Source organism: Stylophora pistillata, chromosome 10, assembly GCF_964205215.1.
Source record: "Stylophora pistillata chromosome 10, jaStyPist1.2, whole genome shotgun sequence".
Classification (NCBI taxonomy): Eukaryota; Metazoa; Cnidaria; class Anthozoa; order Scleractinia; family Pocilloporidae; genus Stylophora; species Stylophora pistillata.
The window spans coordinates 14,283,041-14,303,663 of NC_142528.1; the positions used below are offsets into that span (position 1 = coordinate 14,283,041).

Here is a 20,623-nt window from a genome sequence, read left to right on the forward strand (position 1 = left end):
AGGAGAGGTAATCAGTGTCCAAAAGATTTACAAACACGTCATTTTCAAACAAGGATATTGATATTATTGACACACCATCCGTGATACGTAAAAGTCATACCTGTTTGACAGAAGTTTAATGCACAACCAATAGGAACGCTTGCTTGTGGTAAGCCACCATGATAAAACTAACATCGACACGGTCCGCTGGGGAACATCAACAGATCTTTGGACGAGTTTCTCCGCGGGTGAAATCCGAACAGAAAATCAACTTGAATTATCTGATCACAATTTTGAAGGGGACAACATTCGGTAAGTGATCATCAGAAGAATTCATATTTTTGTTTACCATTGAGAAGGAATCCGAAATTAACCGGTGACCGGGTTCTTGTAGATATTGGACTGTCCGAATTTTATAAATGTTGTTATGGCCAATATAATTGCACACAGTATTTCGCTATTTTACTTTTATCAATTCAGGTCTTATCTTCATGTATAATTTTTTTGTTTAATCGTAAGTAGTAGAAAATCTGGGAGGAAATCATTAAAATAACGGCATCCCAGAGACTGAATCTATGAGTAGCGATACATTTCTTTGAGTTATTTGTTGAGTACAAGGTACATCAATTGGAGGAGCCGGTCTGTTTGAAGAGAGAATACTTATCACGATATGATATCTATATTCTTAAGTACCATCTCGAAATGAAATGTGTTTGGTGAATGATCAAATTGAACCATACCAACAGATTTGTTCAAATATCATAAGGTGAGATACACTTTCCACAGTGAGCCTGCTTATCATAGATTGACCTTTAAGTTTTGATCCATGAGATAAATAAGTACATGCAAAACAGCCTGGAGGAGATCGAACTGATCGAGCCACATTTAAAGCTCCTGAACTGGTCAATTCACCTATGTTTGCAGACCTTAGTTTCTACCAGTGACTACATAATCAACAAACTACCTGTGTGTCTGGTGCTGCTCTGTTATGCAAAGAAAACCATCGTAAGAAAATATCAAAGTAAATGAAGGACCATTATATTGCCTTAAACTCTGAAAAATGTCGCTGAAACGACAATAAATTTATAGAGGAAGGCAAGCATCGGTGTATGATTACCGGAAGTTTCTTCTAAATTGAATGCTGTGTGTTAGATTGTCAAGGATGTTAAAAAATTCATGGGAGTATTTGTTGGATTTTTTAGCTATTAACTTACCGACAGGACTGATTACGAAGAGGCAGATTCGCACATTGGACAGATGAGCAACTCGGAGAAACCATTATGGGGCTTATCTGGTTACTAAAGCTATTATAGCTTTCATGGAAATATTTTTCGCAATTCATTAATTAACATACCTCCCAAAAAATGATCGTTCGGTTTTCATATGTTTTGTAGAGATTTTATGGTAAACTATTGAGGAAAGATGATTCCGTAGAGCAATTAAGCAGCAGTGAACAAAGAAAACCAATAAAGATGGACGACTAAGTCAAGGGAGAGCAATAAGGGAGGGCCAGCCAAAGGAATGACTTTTGACCTCAAATATTAACTCTACTTTTTACTATTCCAATACAAATAGGTACGCCAAAATGGGGATTTTTATACCCATTATCAGCATATTGTGTGGAGCTGTTGCCTTTTGCAAAGGTAAGAAGGGAAGAAATACCAGAAAAAAATGCAGTCACTGGACGAAGCTAAGATGAAAATAGAAAATCTCGAGAATTTATACTATTTTGATTCTTTTATACATTCACTTCAGTGAGGGGTAACTTCAAACTTACTTCCCCTTGGTTAGATTTATTTTAATATTGGGCAGGATATGGTACCATTTCAAGTGCGTTTCATTCTATTAATCTAATTACCGAGCCATCTTTTGAAAAGCTATGGGTTCATAAACAGCCATTTTCTTCAGGTTTGGAAATACCGTACGCCGGTCAAAATGGAATGAATGAATTAAAAAAAAGTGGAATAGCAGACCCTGCAAATATTGGTAGGTATTTCGCATACCAGTGTACCTAAAGATGAGAAGAGTCGTCGAACTTCCCATGAAAGTAATGGTGGGAAGAGTGTAGTACGTTTATTGTGTGCCGTTTGACCATTTTATGTTCGTCTGGCCAGGAAATTAAACGAAAATGGGTCGAGCTTAATTGCAATTACCGGTTTAAATCATGTAAAGCAGGACAACTGAAATATCCAAATGCCATGGAGCATGTTTATTCTTTTTTTAAGGTCAGACGATCGGAAATCCACTCCCTTCAGCTTTCTTTGAGGAGCAAATCACTGGAGGAAGACATCCAAATGACGACAAGAGATACACTATTGGTACATCAACATTTTTGCTATCGCCATGCAATAACTTTTTTCTTGCACTTCTTATCTTTACGATTTGATATCTTTTAACTGAATCTTTTCCTCAGAACAACTTAACCTAGCAGCGAGACATCGCAATGTATACTACGATACCGTTGGGGGAGACCCATATGGTGAGTGAATCACTCTCAATTTAAACTGCCAACTTGTACCAATTACATTTATTGAGCTGAAAAAAAGTGAGGAATTTCTTCAGGTATATCATCATCTCTTCAATACTTTTAAACGGGTCACTTTTGATGATGTTATAAAAGAATAAGGATAAGAATCGAAATCACCCGGAAAAATGAGAATTAAGCTAAACTCTTGCATTACATTTTGCATCAAAATTTTTACATCTTTTTCCTCGTGCTTCCTGTTTTGGCTGAATATCTCAAACCTTATTGCAGCTGAATTAAAGAAAGCAAGATGAGGAAGAATAGGATTAGTTTAGAGAGTGTGGAGGTGTGAAATAAAGTTGCTTTGACACAAAATACTACAATTTTTGTACCCACGAAACAGGTCACAGTAGTCCAGTGCTGTCTCGCTCACATATTGCTGTCAGTCACAAGAAAAAGAGATCAATTATGCAGCCCGAATCAGGTTAGTAGGTCCTATACATGTAGTTGAGGAGATGGGGAGATGAAATTAAAAGATTGGACTTCGCTGTGAGTTTCGTCATCTCGTCATGTATCACGTGGTACACTATTCAGACTACAGGGTACTAAGATAAGTATCATTATATCATGCGCGATGCGGTTCCAGTCGAGGCCCACAAATTGACCCTTGCTCACCATAGAGTCCCCAGTAGCTCAGTGGTTAGAGCATCCGACTAGATCACGGAGGGTCGTGGGTTCAAGTCCCATCTGGGGCTCGGACTTTTCTATTACACTAAAATTGTTTCATCTTTACATGCTCACTTTGGAGGTTGGTTGGCCGCATCTTGATATGCTTTAATGTGACAGCGTGATGCTGTTAGTGAGTTTCACAGGCGCTGACCAATACTTGGCTATGTAGCCGCGCGATGGGGTTCCAGTCGAGGCCCACAAATTGACCCTTGCTCACCATAGAGTCTCCAGTGGTTAGAGCATCCGACTAGATCTCGGAGGGTCGCGGGTTCAAGTCCCATCTGGGGCTCGGGTTTTCTCTATTGCATTATAATTTCCTATAAAATTTTAAGTGATATTTATTTAAGGATAAAAAAGCACGACGTTTCAACCGTTCCGAGGTCATTTTCAAGTGAGTAAAATGTTTTCTAAATAAGCGTAAAAATGTAGAAAAAATTGAAATGGGTAAAACTATGGCGAACGCTAAAATGTGGCAATGTTTAGCACTTTCTTACATATTTTATCACATTTTAGTGTTCGCCACATTTTTGCCCAATACTAATTTAGAAAACTTTAACTTACTTGAAAATGAGTTCGGAGAGGTCGAAACGTCGTGCTTTTTTATCGCTAATCTTTATCTCGAAATTGGTCTCTAAGAATTACATAATTTATTGAGATATTTATTTTCCTGGCTTTTAGCTCAAACGTTTGGAGGAAGTCAGCTTCCTTCAGCTTTCTTTGAAGAACAAATCACTGGAGGAAGGCACCCAGCTGATGACAAAAGATACACCATTGGTATGATTACAGGCCTTTCTCGATGATGTTGCTCTCTGCCCCTAGTCACTTAGTTTTTGTAGCGCAAAGAGACTAAAAGTGAGAACCGTTTTCAAAAACCCATCTCCGTTTCAGAACCAGTCTTAATTGCTAAAATTTACACGAAAACTGGCAATAGGAGGGGCGTCCTTTTGTAGGTGTAAATATTGAGGGAAGTAACTTCATAATTATAGAAGCGGTCTCAAAGATCCCTCTGATACATTTTTCTTTCGTTTAATAATGCAGAACAACTGAATCACGCCGCCAGACATCGCAACGTATATTTCGACACTGTTGGAGGAGATCCATATGGTAAGTAAGTAAGAGCAAAACATGTAGGTTTCTTTCTGGTCATAGGCCAAAAAGTTTTGTTAAACGCTATTCAAATAAATGCGTCAAAGAAAGTAAAAAGGTGCGATTTTGACATAAACAAGTGAGAGCGTAGTTTTATTATTCATACAAAAGAGGGGTATGACCCAAGAGACTACGCCCACCCAAGAAGCCTTATTCTTCACGTAATTCCCCTAATATTGATTTTAGATCACCGTCGATTTCAAAAGAGGACGAAAAGTAGCCAGTCTTGTTAAAGGGAAATGTGCTTAAATTTATATTTCTTGGGAAAGTGTATTTATTCTCTATCAGATGAAGGAATCGTGCCAGTCAGACATGTTATCATTCTCTATGGTCCCTGCCTTTGAGCATTGAAAAACTTCAAAGATGACCGGTACTACACGGTATGACGGGCTTAAACTGCCCTGAGTAAATTTCACTCTTGTCTCACCTTATTTTTCAAACAGGTCACAGCAGCCCTGTTCTGACTCGTTCACATATTGCCGTTAATCACAAAAAGAGAAGATCTGTTTCACAAGGAGAATTATCACTAGCTGGTGAGTGTTTATTAAGCATTAAGCAGTAAATCAAACTTTCAGGGTAACTTCTCAAGGTGATAAAAATACAATACAGATTTATGTGAGTTTTAAGAATTACTCCAACATCTTATTTAACTAAGTTCCACCTCTAAGAGTGATCTTGATTCTCTTTCTGGAAATCAACTGATCAATTCTTAGATTTTTTTTTTCTGCGATTCTTTTTATCAGCCGGAGCTATCAGTCAATATTATCCAGCAGTACAATCTAGTCCTTCAAACGTGCAAGAGACCGTGAAAAGAGATGGCATTGGTAAGGAATTATAACAATTTACTGCTTTCAAGTTACCTATATGTTGGCTAAAACCCTTCAGAGGCGATAACAAACATAATGATGCCTGACTTCCCTCTTCAGCTGGTTGTGACTTAATTCATATCTAACATTGGTGTTAATAATGACGATTCTGTTGACAGCTAGGTTAAACTATGTTGGGAAGAGTTTTGTTACTCAGGGAGAGGTGGTAGGTGGTTGTAATTGTAAACACTACTGGTTAATGGAGTTTTTAATCGATCGTACAGGTTATTTTAATCGGTTTTTTCGACTGCCTTCAATCAAAATGTTTGCGCTGGGCCGCGGTGTTTCTTTAATTTTTAGTAATGCGAAAATGCCACGTATACACTGGACGTAAATTTTTATTGAAAATATCGCGACTGTTGGCTAAAACCCTTCAGAGGCGATAACAAACATAATGATGCCTGACTTCCCTCTTCAGCTGGTTGTGACTTAATTCATATCTAACATTGGTGTTAATAATGACGATTCTGTTGACAGCTAGGTTAAACTATGCCGCAAGACACCGAAATGTTTATTTTGATTCTGTTGGTGGAGATCCTTACGGTAAGCAAACAAATCTCCATTTATACAATGGGCATAAGAGGGCCTTCCCATGATTGTAGTGACAATAAAACCAACGTCTACAGATTGGCAAATCAGAACAGAGAAAATTTTTAAAATAAGATAATGAGAATACTTATAACCTGCCTCGACTGGGGAGAAATGCGAACAAACAAGCACCTTTGGTTTTCGTTTTTCACCTGATTGCTCGACTGCAGTGATAGATCCGATGTTGAGTCAGATCTCAGGGGAATAAAAATCTAGATCTAAAATGCAATTCTAGAGTTTTGATTGGCTTTGCCATCTCAGGCTTTTAGCCGCCAACCCGTCACCGTCACATAAACCGAATTAAGACCATTTGTTAATCTACTTTTTTTTTACCACAGTAAGCACCTTACAGTCAGTATAGTTGGTTTGAATAAAACTGCTATTCCCCTCATGATGACATGAGAGGTACAACCAAGTAAACTTTAATGTTATCTGGCGAAATAATCGTCAAGCAATCAGTCAAGACTTCATCTCTTGCCATGCATATCGCGCTTATTACGCTAAGCTCTTGTTGATTTTTATTTTTTTTTTCGCAGGCGGAAGTAGCACGGTACTCACCCGGCAACACATTTTGGTCAATCACAGCAAGAGATCAGCAGAAGAGAAGGACACAAAAACAGGGTAATGAATAAAAGGTCTGCAACTAGGTTTTAGATTCACCTAGTTGTAGTACATCCTTTCCCTCTATTTATCGTTTTTAAGTATTTAAGGGACACAAAAAGATTGTAACGGGAATCAGTTAGGCACGATAAAGAAACCAATAAAATGGTGTTAGATCATAGATATAATGAATGATATACAAAGATCTGGAATTAACTAGCATCGCGTATCAAAAGACTACCTCTCACTAAGCGTTTTAGATAATCCTCATTGTTAAAACTCCATAAGTGGTTGGGATCATTGATAAAACCCCTTATCTGAGTGGTTGGTTCTCTTGGTGGCTTGATAAAAAGATTTAAGAGCTAATGTCAACACGCATCAGAGAAACAGCGGCAAGTGACCCAAAATTTACTTTCACTCCTGCTTTCATATTTTGTAGCCCAATATGTCCTAATAATTGTGGTGTAGTTTTTTTGTGAAAATATAGTTTAGTTTTCGAGAAATGATGTTTTTAGTTCGACCGCTCAAATATACAAATTTTCACCGTGAATGTTACTCGAGTTGTGTGAACTCGTGCAACGAATATACTTGACCTCCGGTATTTCTGACAACATAAACCTTTGTTTCATCATCTAAACTTAACCCCCTGTCATTACTGAGGTTGGCAAAGAAATATTTATTTTTTGGTGAATAGTTTCGTCCGACATACTTTTTCTATGTCGAAAAGTAACATCAAGGCAGAGACAGTTTTAACAATGACCGATATTATAGAATCTACTGAGCTTCTAGCTTTTAAAATACAAAAGGATGGTTATAAAGTTACTGTAAAAATTTCCTTGTGTATTTGTATTATTCTAACGTGAGACAAACTCAAAGTCGGGCAAAAATTACTTGCTAGCGACTATGAAATATACATGATGCCTATTTGTCGCCACCGTTTAATGGCATAAATCACTATAATTTGCGAAAAAAATCTAACATAACAATCTTATCCTGGTTATTTAGGATTTTAATAGCTGTTTCGATGATCTCATGTTCTACCACATTTTAGCCAGAGCTGAGTTCCAGTTTACATATCTTCTATATCTTATCTTATCAGTTAAGCGTGACACATAAATTCAAAGAGGGATCAACCTCCGAAATACCAAGAGATTTTTTTTTCCTCTTTGCATGATATCTAGAAAAACCTTCCAGGAACTTCTGTATTCAGAAAACTAAAATGTCTAGATTCATCAATGATTCTTTTGCCGGCGTAAGTCAGAGAATGTTTACAAGGTCAATTTGACTGACTAGCTACATACTAATTTAGCGGGTGGATCTGTTGTATAAGCGTCTCATCTTAAATGCTAACATGGAGATTTGCTGTTCATTTAAATCGTTCGCTGATGGAGCTTGTGGGTTATGTTATCGATGTGACCAGGCTCACAATTGTGCATGACATTGCAATATTTTTTGTTATAATTTTAGAATTACATGTTCAGAAACTATTTCCTATGATAACCAAATTATCATACACACAGGATTTGCATCATAAATTTCCTTTAGAATGATCACACCTAACTTGCAAAATTTTTAGAGAATTTCCTGCTATTGTTCGATTCCTTATAAAAGAAGTACAGTTAGTTAGTTTAACTCAGTAGTTCAGAGTGTCAAGACCAGCACTTACAGGCTCAGAACCTCTTGGTCACAAAAAAGTAACTCCAGTACATGTAACCTCAAGTTAGTGACCTATTTTACTGAGGATTTGGTATGTCACATTTGACCTATTATTGTATGTCTTACAGTTTGAGTTCAAGAATAATATGGTTCATCTGTACTTATCTCAATCTAATTGTTTAGTCTTTGCTTGAATCCTTATATTAGTTGATTCATGTTCAAAATGTGTCAAGATTGTATTCAGCTTTCAGAACATTGCATTTATCTGTATACTTGACTTAAAGTTCATTGGTGAAATCAGATATTTCACTACAGTCTTCATTGTTTAGTTCATCAGTAATGACAGATGTTGGCCTGTCACTGAATAAGATTTTGCCAGTCTTCCTAGTTTTAAGTCGAAGGACAATATGAAATTGTGATCGAAATTAGTCTTATCTAATGTTATGTTGTTTTGAGCTATTGTTTTATCAGTATTGACTTGTTTTCAGTCATTTCATGTATAATTCTAAGAATAGCCCACCATTCAATAGTTCTTTGTTTGGTTAATAGGATTAAGTCTTTTAAGTGTCACAAAATGATTACTGTTCTGTCATGCAATGCTTTAAAATTGTCTTGTTAGTGCCTTGCTATTGTATGACAATCGATTGTATTTTTTACTAATTGTTTTATTTCATTATTTTAAATTATCGATTTGTTATTTGTCATTTATTATTTCTTTTAGCTTGCAATCACCCTTTCTTTTTATCAGTATTATTTCTTTTGTACTTTCCTGTATAAATAAATTTTATTGTGGCTATAAGTCTGTCTCGTTGTTCAAATAACAACATCAGAACCTGCCTCGGTCACATCGAGAAGACCGAAGTTGTAAATCTCAAGTCGTTCCCCTGCGGAGTTACAAGTTTTCAGTTCCAAAAAATGAAGTTGATCTGATTTTGTCGCGAGCCGGCATCTTCAGGACGCCGAGAGATATCGATGATTTGACAATTTGCCCCACTCATGGATCAAATCTCGGTGTTGGGTGGAGACGTGGTTTCAATAGTAGATGTAGAGTGCCAAAAGAAGTGTCCGGCCATGGTGAAGGCGTCGATTCCAAAAGGCGATGGGGAAATTGGCAAGCGTGTTTCACGGATAATATTCAAGGTATCTGGAAAATTCATACAACTTGGCTCCGGTAAGTAGGCTACTTACTACCGTGTGTAGAATTAGTTTCCTCAGTAATTTGACATTTAGTGGAGAGGATGTTTGAGTTTGGAGAGCGTACGACATTGGACCTGGCAAATGGTTACCTTGGAGTGACCTTGACATTCCAAGCCACATACACACACTGTTCTAATGTATCATTCACTGACGTTAACGTAAGACGAAGAGTTTCAGCTGAGACAAGTCACCTAGTGATCAGATAACTGACACACCAGAGGAATTCCGACTCAGAGGAGCAGAGCTTGTTCTTTTGTACAGAAGAGGATTGTATCAAGTCATACCAAAGACTTCCGTCCCTTCAGAACCACCTCGATTGCGGTAAACACCAATATGTTCTAGAGCGTGAAACCCTTTACGACAAGGCTATGTTAAAATTGCAGCTCAACTTGAAGAAGGTGCATCGACTAATGTTCCTTATGTCTCTGATAAAGCTGGCCCTTAAAAGTTCCAAGCATTACAAGTGACTATCCAAATACAGACAGACTACTTGCTTCACATTTATAACGCTGGTAATCAAACTGGTCAAAAGGTGGATCCTGTATCTGTGTCGAACTCCATGCGAAAGGCAAGACTCCCAGGTGGCGAACCAATTTTTAAAGTAGAGGATAACTTGACATCTCAGCAAATCAACAAGCTTCTTTCCGCGGGAGACAGCAAAGAAAAAAGGCACTCAAAATGTCGAAACTGAAACCCAGAAAGACTCTGCAGATATGATTGTCGTATAGCGTTTACGTTATTCAGGTACAAAAGGTCGTCCAGAATGAATGTTTCGTTCTGAAATGAAAATCCCAATAAACTTATTCAAAAATTACTCGTTTCGAATAAATTTTACCTTGGTATCATGTGGCAACCGGGATGAACTCGTTCTTGAACAAAACTCATTCCGATATCATGTAACATTTTATTCCTAGAGCATCACGCTTTACTCTCCTGTCTGTATACTACAAATTTCAATAGCGTTGAAGCAACGACCCGCTTTTGACTGCTTCGCTACCACTGAAACAACGATTAGTGACCACAAAAAGCACACGTTCTAATATTTTCAATTCAACATAAACAAAAATCTTTATACAGGGTAAATATTCATTTGTGTCGGTATCAATTATTGTGACAATCTTATAATATAAATGGGGGAGGGGAGAACACATTGCAAAACCTGGAAAAAAGTAATAACCAAACGTAACATCATAATCGAAACAGCTAATAAAATCATAATTAAACAAGGTAAGAATGTTATGTCAGATTTTTTTACAAATTGTGGTGATTTATGCCAGCAGACGGTGGCGACAAGTAGGCACACCATATTTATTTCATGGTCGCTAGCAAGTAAATTTTGCCCGACTTTGAGTTCATTTCAAGATGGAACAACACAAATACACAAGAAAATTTTTAAAGTAACTCATGATAACCATCCTTTTGTATCTTAAAAGCTAGAAGCTCAGTAGATTCTGTCATATCGGTCATTGCTAAAACTATCTTTGTCTTTATTCTACTTTTCGACATAGAAAAAGTATGTCGGACAAAAATATTCACTAAAATATAAATGTTTCTTTGCCAGCTTCAATAATGATAGGGGATTAAGTTTAGATGATAAAACAAAGGATTATGTTGACAGAAATACCGGAGGTCAAGTGTATTCGTTACACGAGGTCACACAACTCGGGTAATATTCACGGTGAAAATTTGCATAATCGAGCGGTCGAACGAAAAAAAAATCATTTCTCGAAAACTCAACTATATTTTTCACAAAAAAACTACACCAAAATTATTAGAAAATATGAAAGTAGGAAAGAAAACGAATTTTGGGCGACTTGCCACTATATTTCAAACTTGTTCGATGGATGTTGATATCCTCTCTTAAGTGATATGTTCTGAAATATGTTTTTTTAACTGTCTTGCCTACAGGGAAACATTAAAGAAAAAGCTACGAGTCCTTTGATATGGATGACATTGATAATCGTGGTTACATAAAATGATTTCTGAACTATGTATACATGTATATATCAAATTTCTGACAAAGGGAGATGGAATAAACAACTTTATTTTGTTATTTATGGAGAGTGGTGCAAAAGTATTATCCAGAAGCAAAAGGGAATAGTACAGTTAACAGGGGTTTGGTAGGTCCTAAACGAGATTCTAGTGCTCTCATAATTAAGCATTATGTATTCGTCAGAAAGAGGAATTAATGTTCATGCATGGTACGTGATAAAAAAGATTGACTGTTTGTCTCATGTAGGTGAGTTTCCAGGATCCCCTAGGAACGTTGAAAATATATTTTTTGATTATAAGCAGAAATGAACAGTTTTAACGAGACGTAATGCACAAAGCATATCATGTATGACCAAATTTGTGGCATTTGAATATTCATGTATGCGTTTACACCTGCAATTTAAGAAAGATCGTAAACTTTAAAAGAAACTATGAAGCTTTAGAAAGGCGTCTTATGCTTTTCTGTCTAACATTCTCAATCAACGTCCAAGCCCGACGTCCTTAAGGGTATTGGGAGATTTACTGAGATCGTCATGTCCGCGTTATGTACTTCCTAATAGCTGCTATATGCCATGAGTTTTAGACCGGCAATTCCTTTCTCTTCAGAGAAATACATCATTTGGGAATAGCATTTCCCTCTTCTACAATCTGTTGAAATATGCAGTGTATTTCGATAAAAGATTAAAAGAGGTTTTGTTACAGTCTACATGTTCTAAAGGAAGCACCTGGTAAAAGTGCTTAATAAGTTAGAACTGCCATTAAACATCTGTCATCTTTAACCGTTGTCACAAATATAATTTTCACCATTAATATCTCAAACATTCGTAAATTCCTTAAACAGACTGAAAGATTTGGGAATGACCACACTTAAAGTATTAAGCTGTCAAATACTTTTGAACTACATTACTAAAAGTTTTCGAATTACTTTTTTGTCCTAGCTCTAATCAGGAAGAGAACTGAACTCGAGAGGAACTCTTTAAGTTTTTTCCATTTTTCTCCCAATAACTCGATTCCAAGAGCGGGTTAATAGTGACTTTTAGTAAACGTCTATCAGCGAAAACCCGAGTTTTCTTCCCATTCTGTTGGCTAATAGATATAAATAGCTGGGACTGCACCAAATCAGATCCTGGATTTGCATTAGAATGCTGGAAGGGATATATAAACATATACTATGAGAAGTGTTATTTACAAAACTTATATTCTACGTCCTTGCAAACGTGATGGTCACTTTTGATCAATTAGGATCCCCACTGAAATATTTGTCTCTGCGCTTGCCCTGCGATTATTAATCGACACTTTTTAGTCGACAGGTTTAAGTGATGGGTACATTTCTTCGTTTCCTTCCATTTCTTGGGAAGAATACATCTTGCTGACTTAAAACTTGATAGTTGCTGAAGGCTGATGAGATGAAAAGGAATTTTTTGTATAATAATTATTATTATAACATAACTAAAGTAAAAGCGCGCGCTCTGATTGGTCAATTTAGAGTCCCCCATTTGCCCATGGGTGTACGCTGCTGACGTGAGCAAATGCAAAGACTATTTTTCCGCGCGCACCTGTTTTTTCTGGTCACGTAATATTTGTTAAATAAAAGGGAACTCTTTAGCTACAATGTATCAATGTTATGTTATAAAACAAATGGTAAACACCACAGCGTACACTATTGAGTTGTGGATGCACGCGGGAGGTTTGCTAAGCACTCAAGAAGCTAGAGTCGCTCTCGGCTATCGCCTCGAGCGGCTCTTACGTTTCTTTCGTGCTTAGCAACCTCCCGCGTGCATCCATAACTCAATAGTGTACGCTGTGGTGTTTACCATTTGTTAATAAATAAAAGTGGACGAAAATTTGATAGTTGCTGAAAGCTGATAAGATGAAAAGGAAGTTTATGTTTATGAATTATTACAAATAAAAATGGACGAAGGGAATTCGCAATGGACACACCGTATGTGTTTCACTGTATGCCATGGAACTCTTATGGTTCGCTAGTAATGTGCCTGTGTCAATCTACAGGGTTTTGGAGAGAGGTATTTCCTTCCGCATGAGAGGAAAAGAATCGTTGTTGGGATATGATAATAAATATTTCATGATGAGGAAAAGATATGCTCGCAAACCTCGACAAGGGAGTATCACATCAGGGTTATCATTCTTAAACCAAGATGAACTGTGTAATATTTTAGCTGCAAGTCGTCTATGATCTTTACCTTAACTTATGAATAAGCTCATTTGATAAAAAATTTGAGGACAAAGTTCTCTTGTTGTATGAATTTTGTTTTGTTTAAATACTTACATTGACTGTCTCCGGCAATTCCGTCAAATATTACGTTTCTATGGCGAGCACGTTTATTTTGAGAGGCTGTAAAAACCAAAAAAGAAAAAAAGCAAATAATCGCAATGGTAAGTATGTGTAGAAACTTACTTACTTACCTTTTTTAATTCCAAACAATAACCTAATCTTGTATTAAGGTGGCTAAACACAGTTTTTGATACCTGTGTTTCTTTCACCATTTTCTCTAAAAACCCTTGATCTCTCGGTCGCCAAAACTGGCAGCAAGCAAGTTAACAACACAAACTTTATTTTTTTGATAGTTAAGCTGACGTATGGTGACATGAATAGATATAAACAGGTAATTAATATCGGTTTTGTTTCTTTGTAGAAAATCTATTCATTAGATTTTCTTTATAATTTGCATGCAACGAGCTTGTAACGATACTTACTAGTTAACACCATTTTGCGAACAATTTAACAGAGAGATCTTTAATTATCCCTTGTTGAAGGTTCGCTCGATTTTCTAGAATTTTCTTTGTTTAAAATCAACTTTTTTTCAATACTCCAGTTACTTATTTACTAAAGTATTTTCGTGCCAAATTTCGTGAAATTCTAATGAGTGGTTCTCAAGAAAGAGGCATATTTCCGAGAAAGTAATTTTCCATTCAATCGCAATTTTTTACTTACTACGCATGCGCTGCATTTGACTGGGTTCTTTCGGTAACGACGAAAAAGCTGAGAATTGTTGGGTTCTTTGCACCGTTAATTTTTCTAACATATCTTTGTAATAAAAGGTTAAAGTCTTCAATACACTGCGCCAACTATAGAGAAAAATATAGCACAGATAGTGCGGGTACGTGTTGAGTAAATAAAATGACCGCTCTATTGACGGCATGTTTGTTTTTTGTAATCCCTGTGCGCGCGCTGAATTGCATCAGCAAAAGCGTGCGCAAAAACTGTGTTCAGCCACCTTAAAATGGGCTGAAAACCAGGCAATGAAGGCCGCTACTTAAATCACCTCACTGGGTAGCTAAATTGTGGGAATCACAGTGCGCGCTTCAAACACAGCTACTTCTCTGGTCATCGCAAAACATTACCGTTTAGATTAAGAATATCATTTGCTTGAGTGTGATCCAAGGAGGTGGCTTTGGTAGGATTTGGAGAGGTGTTTTCCATAGTCGAATCTTTAGCACATTTCAAGAAAATTTTTGAATAGTTAGGTTATACCGAGGAGTTTCCAAAGAGGGTCACAATATAAACTTTTTAATTGCGGAGATTACGTGGATTCTAGGGTATTCTTCTTCTTACGAAGATTAAAATGGAATCCCTACCAATAGTTAAAGGTGCAAAATATTCCTACCTAGATACTTGTCGTCAAAGCCCCACTCTTTCGCCTTATGCTTAGCAGTTGTATGGGCTCCAAAAGAAGCAGGGGGTTTTGTCACCACCGGCACAGAATGAGCCGCAGGGGGAGGTTTTGTTGGTAGGTACGACGGAGGCGGTTTCGTCATGACTACTGAAGGGGAATGAACCTGTTGCTCAGAAGCTAGTGGTATCTCGATTATTGGTCCGTCCGTTGGGGCTGGGAGAGGGCTATAAGTAGCTTCACCGAAAGATGTGTTAGACATGTCTGTCATGTTTCTGAAAACAGGAAAACTAATGTTTTTGGGAATGATTGGCAGCGAAGCACTTGAGGTTTGTTTTGTGTTGGTATTATTCATAGCCACTAAAGGGACTAATGGCTTAGAAGCAGGAATGGCAATGATCTTTGTTGTATTGGCCAGAGCTTGGGGTTTAGAAATAGTGGCATTTAGAAGAGATGGTTGATTCTTTTGTTGAGAAGATGAACTATTTGCGTTTTTAGAACTTGCTGATTCAGTAGCTTGTGAAGACAGGGGAAAAGAAGGAGAAGGAAGAAACAGGATTGTTTCTTTTTCAGGAGGAGTGGCGATGACATATGATGCGTTTTCGTATTCCGAATTAAGAATTTCTTGTGAGCTCAGGTTAGAATGGGAGGTGGGAGTGTTGAAGACTTGAACAGGAGAAGTCGTCTGATTTTCAACCGAAAAAGAAGGGGATTTAGCTTCTGAGGAAAGAGGAGGAGGAGATGCCACGCCTGAGATTTGAGGAGAAGATGCAGGTGAAGCTGGATTTGAAGCAGAAGCTGAAGCTGGTGTCAGTGCTGGGGCGGGAGCCTGAAGGTAAGCAGGAGCTGGAGGTGGAGCCGGTGCTGAGGCCGGTGTTAGAGCTTGAGTGGGCGCTGGAGCCGAGGCAGGGGCTGAGGACTGAGGTGTGAAAGTATACGAGCTGGTCGAAGCCTGTGCAGATGTCTGCACATTTGATGAAGATGAAGAAGAGGCTAAAGCTGAAGCTGGTGCTGGAGCTGGAGCTGGGGCTGGCGATTTAGCTGTGGAAGCATACGAGCTGGTTGAAGACTGTGCAGGCGTTTGTACGGCTGATGGAAATGAAGATTGAGCTGGAGCTGGAGCCTGAGCTGGAGCTGGGGCAGTTTCTGGGGCTGTTGCTGTTGCTGCGACTGGGGATTGAGCTGTGGAAGTATTGTAGCTGTTTGAACCCTGTGCATGTGACTGAACTGCTGATAGTGATGCAGATGGTCGACTGGCTGGGTACCTATAATAGCTTGGTGCAGGATATGGTGCTGGTGCTGGCGCTGGCCCTCGATACGCTGAGTTTGATGATGTTCCGTAGCCTTGGTATATTGCTGGAGAGGGAGCACTTGCGGGGGACCCGTAGGGCTTCGAGGATGATGGGCTGCCTGTACCGTAGGGAGCAGGAGCTGCAGGATAAGATGGATAGTTATAGGCACTATTTGCTGGTGGTGATACCGGTGCTGATATAGGAGCAGTGGGATAGTTACTGTTACCAGCTGTAGAATGGGCATTAGTGGATGGCATTGAAGAAGGGACAGAACTGTTAATTATTTTATAAGTAACGGGTGAGTTGGGAACCTTGGTATTTGATGGTTCACTCACACCGTCCTTGCTTGCTTCAGGGCTGACCACATTGTAGACAGGATAACTGTCAGAAGCATCAGTTCTGTTGACTGCACCAGCCGTTGTTTTCTGAGTGGTGGCATTGTTATAGCTGCTCACATAGTAGATTGGATAATTATCAGTACCATTATTTGGAAAAACAGTTTTTGTTGATTTCTCAGGGATCGAGGTGTTATCGCTGTTTCCAGGTGTTTGTTGCCTTTCGCCGTTAGGACTAGTCACGTAGTATACTGGATAACTATCATCCTTAATACGCGCTGACGATGCAGTTATTGGTGTAGATAAGGAAGGAGATGAATTTGTCGTTGCATTTGATGAAGGCTGTGAAATCGACTGCTGTGTAGTCGGCTCTTGATAGCTTGACACATAGTATACGGGGTAACTGTCGCCAAGGGTTGAATTAGTAGCAACTGAAGCTGCTGAAGTGTTGTTGTATGAATTTCCTGATGATTGTGTCGCGTCTTGTGCAAAGGAGCTATTGTTAAGGTATGAATTTTCAGCAGCTGACAAAGAAGGATAGGAAGTGTTATAGATGTTCTGAACTGAAACAGCCTCAGCACCGGTTTGGGTTGCTAGTTGCTGTTGTCCTGTCTGCGCTGTCGAAGTTGAGGCAATTGTTGCTCCGGGACTTCCGTTCCAATCAGCTGAGTTCAAGGTTTCTGTTTTAAAAAGCAACTTAAGATGAAGCTCATATTAAAAGTCTTTATGATGGTCTTAAAGCTTCCTGCTGGTTGTTAAGAGTATTCAAAATTTTGAATATGGAATACTTGTATGAAGCTTCCGGTTTGAAAATGAGTGATCTTACGTTAACAGCGGAAATAGTGCAAAACGAAATCAATGTGTAAAACGTGTAAGAGTGAGACGAAAATATGAACCAAAGGCACAAGCTCTCTTACCTTATTGGGGTGCTTTGATTTTGTATAAAAAATTTCTGAGGAGGTAAAAAATCCTCCCGATCAATCAAGCAGCGACCAAAAATGCTACACTTACGTGAAGATGTGAAGCCCGTCTGTTGTGTCGCAACTTTCTGGTTTGAAGTCTTCTGTGACGTGGTAGACGTGTACCCTGGATAACCTGGGTATCCTATGAAAAGAAGATTGAGAAGAATTATAGAAAAGAACTACTGATAATCAGAATTTTTCCTATTCAAAAACGACTAAATATGATAATTTACCGGTCAGATTTTTAAGTATCACGTTTACTTTCAAGTAGAGCACAAGATAATTTCTCACCTTGATATGCAACCTGTCTCTTATGAGGTCTTGATGAGAGCTCTGTGTTTATAACAAGATCTTTATAAGTTTTGAATAATAATGAAAGCAAAGAAAGGTACAAGAGAGAAAAGCAAAATTACTGAGATGTAATATTATCAAAGTATTTCATTTAAGTACACGCATTGAACCAAATGTGAGTCATCATTACCTCTTCCAATGCGAACGTCAAACGGCGGAGCTGAAATAAAAAGAAACAACCAAAGAGAAGATTAAAAAATTTTCACAGCTTGAAGACTATAACGACTATCAAAAGAAGTAAGAAACATTGAAGAAAGATTTGCATTAAAAATGAGAAATACAGATGCAAGAACAATCAAAACCTCGCTCGAATAAATCTTTACACCTCTCAATGAGTGGTGTAAAAACAAAAACTGCACATGCTGGACTTGTTTTAGGTTCCACGTAGACTTATGTGATTCGAAAGGCTTTCTGACATCGACGGTTTGTCAATCAATCCGTCATTCAATCTACCAGCCAATTAATCAGTCAATAGATCAGTCAATTGATGAAGGATTGATATAAATCAATAAATCAATCAGTATTTTGTGAATGTCAAGTAAAATAAACCATATTTTAATCCTCTTGCAGTGAATATTGGACTTTATAAACAGTCCTCATGATAGATGAAGTAGGAGTATTGTTGATACGAAAACGGGTATATCAGCAGTAAATATCTCACCTGAATAAATCGGTGGGTAAATCCAGGCTATCACAAAAATAAGGAAAAGTAACCTCATCTCTTTCCTTATCTCATTCAAGATAAACCTGTTTAAAGAAAAGGTTGAGTAATTCATGTTCATGGATCCTGACTGACTCTTTTCTAAATCATCGGGCAAAGGATACATTGTTTGACCTATAGTTACAAAAACTAAAGTGGAAGGCGAAACAAACCACCCACTATGAGATGTTAAAACCCTCAAAAACATTTTAAAACAAAACCTAACTTGAAGATCTGAAGCAACTTTATTGTTATTTAGAGACAATTTTCTTATTTCTTTAAAATGAATGAAAAACCGGCTAAAAACGAGGACAGTTTTGCACATAGTGAGTCCAGTCGTAAACAAGAACTGGTCGTTAATGAAACATAGTGAGAAACCTGTCGTTTGTTGTTATGTTGCTACAGGTAAGTTGTATGCCATCGTCCACTTCAGTTCACATTTTCACTCTGTCAGATTTAGCAAGTATTTCTCGACTTACACTTAATTTATCTCCGTTTTACCGATCATGTCTCATCCATAGCAGGACTGAGTGACATTTTTATGCTAAAATTCATTGCATTTATCTGATTTTATCAAGACTTTTATGAAAAAACCATTTATTTTACCAGCGCAGGAAAAACCTTCCACTGAGTGCGCTTGATCAATGGAACTCGACTAAAATCCTCTTTACTTGACTTAAACACATATCAAACGTTTACGTGAAAATTCAAGAACTATAAATGTGATGATTTTTCTGAAAGTGCGAACAGTATGCTTTCAATACGCGTAATCTGAGTTTCACATTGTTTATTTTAGCATACGTCAAAGCTTCACGTGATTATCTCCAGTTAGAGTCAGATTAAATCTATTCAACACCCGTCTCTCAAACGAAGGGAGACATAACTTCGAAATTATATGTATTTTTTCAAAATCAAGAGTTAATTTCCACACTAACAGCGAGCAAAATTCGATTCATCTGTTTACTTCACGTGATTAAATATTCTATAAAATACAAAAGTCGCTGGCTTAAAAACGTCTTCTTACTAATCTGACAATTTCAATTTGCTGACCGAGTGGCCTTCGCCACGAAATGCGAGGCGTTACGGAAATGAGCCCAGACCACCTTTATATGGCAATTTGTCAATTGAAGTTGTCTGTCGGACCAAAATATCAGATGGGCGGCGATTGTGGTGTCCCTGTTTGAATCTATGAATAATTTCAAAACGCAGCGTATTATCTTCATTTTTGCATTTTTAAACTATGGCTATAAACTTTTCCTCTGGAGTTGTTGAAAAGAAAGTCAGTTGAAGTTATGAACAAACGATTCATGACGCTGTCGTGTCTTAGCTTTGTTCCACAATTACAACGGTTTTGGTTCCCTTCAAGTGTTTACTATATTCATAATGGTGTCGTAGTTTCAGCCCAGAAGGACAAGTCTACTGACTTCAAGTAGGGCAGAAACTTGTAAATCACGGTAAAATGGTCAGTCTAAAACAACCTTCACTACCAGAAAGCAAACAAGAAATTTCTACTTAAATATAATTTACCAACTGGTGACTTACCTTGGTCAGTCGCTCTATTATTCCTCAGAGAGGGTTTTTCTTTGTGTATAACTTTACCCAAAACTTGTTAATCCACAATGAAAGGGACGAAATCAACATCAAAATACTTCTTGGCGTCTTACAGATTCATAGCGGATTTCAAATCACGTAAGCCGTGTTCAAATCGAAGAAATGCCGGAAATTTTCAATAGTTAGCTTCAACAGGTGGCGGCACCAGTTCTTGATCTTTGGTGTCATTCACGGAGCTTGATCAACCCAACTCAAATATAAGGACGATTGTGATTGGTTGATGAAGGAAAATGAATTTCCGAGTCAAAATTGGGTCTCAAGTTAATGCACCCCTCCTCTGCCAGTTTTGTGCCATTCTCTACTCATAGAACCGTGAGGATTAAACATACAGCGCTTCTTTTGTTGGCTCAGCAATGCAAGTGGTGAACACTCCTATATCGGACAGGGCCATTATTGAGTGATATTCGAAAATCTCCGAGTTGTAAACTAAGTAAGTTGCAAACCTTTTCATAAATCAATTTTTTTATAGAAACAGAAACAAGTAATCTCATTGCGCCAAAGTAAACTTTTAAAATTAATTTCT

The 20,623-nt window shown here is 37.8% G+C and overlaps 2 protein-coding genes and 1 long non-coding RNA gene across 3 annotated transcripts; 2 read left to right on the plus strand and 1 right to left on the minus strand.

The window, feature by feature from the left end:
* The first annotated feature begins 138 nt into the window (after positions 1-138).
* Positions 139-11,278, plus strand: LOC111322807 (uncharacterized). The gene is made up of 13 exons (XM_022925990.2): positions 139-291; positions 1,555-1,622; positions 1,888-1,965; positions 2,205-2,297; positions 2,393-2,458; positions 2,847-2,927; positions 3,851-3,946; positions 4,211-4,276; positions 4,762-4,851; positions 5,062-5,142; positions 5,662-5,727; positions 6,309-6,393; positions 11,134-11,278. Exons 2-13 carry the CDS (start codon positions 1,565-1,567, stop codon positions 11,165-11,167), a joined length of 894 nt encoding a protein of 297 aa, XP_022781725.2. The 5' UTR covers positions 139-291; positions 1,555-1,564; the 3' UTR covers positions 11,168-11,278.
* LOC148721913 (uncharacterized) lies at positions 6,400-8,827 on the plus strand. Its single transcript, XR_015992337.1, has 2 exons — positions 6,400-8,119; positions 8,750-8,827. It is a non-coding gene; the product is annotated as an uncharacterized LOC148721913 (long non-coding RNA).
* LOC148721914 (uncharacterized) lies at positions 11,252-20,237 on the minus strand. The gene is made up of 8 exons (XM_088735526.1): positions 20,032-20,237; positions 18,451-18,536; positions 17,920-17,949; positions 17,730-17,771; positions 17,488-17,580; positions 14,844-17,156; positions 13,505-13,570; positions 11,252-12,615 (listed from the first exon to the last, which is right to left on the minus strand). Exons 2-8 carry the CDS (start codon positions 18,506-18,508, stop codon positions 12,530-12,532), a joined length of 2,688 nt encoding a protein of 895 aa, XP_088591652.1. The 5' UTR covers positions 18,509-18,536; positions 20,032-20,237; the 3' UTR covers positions 11,252-12,529.
* Between the last annotated feature and the right edge of the window lie 386 nt (positions 20,238-20,623).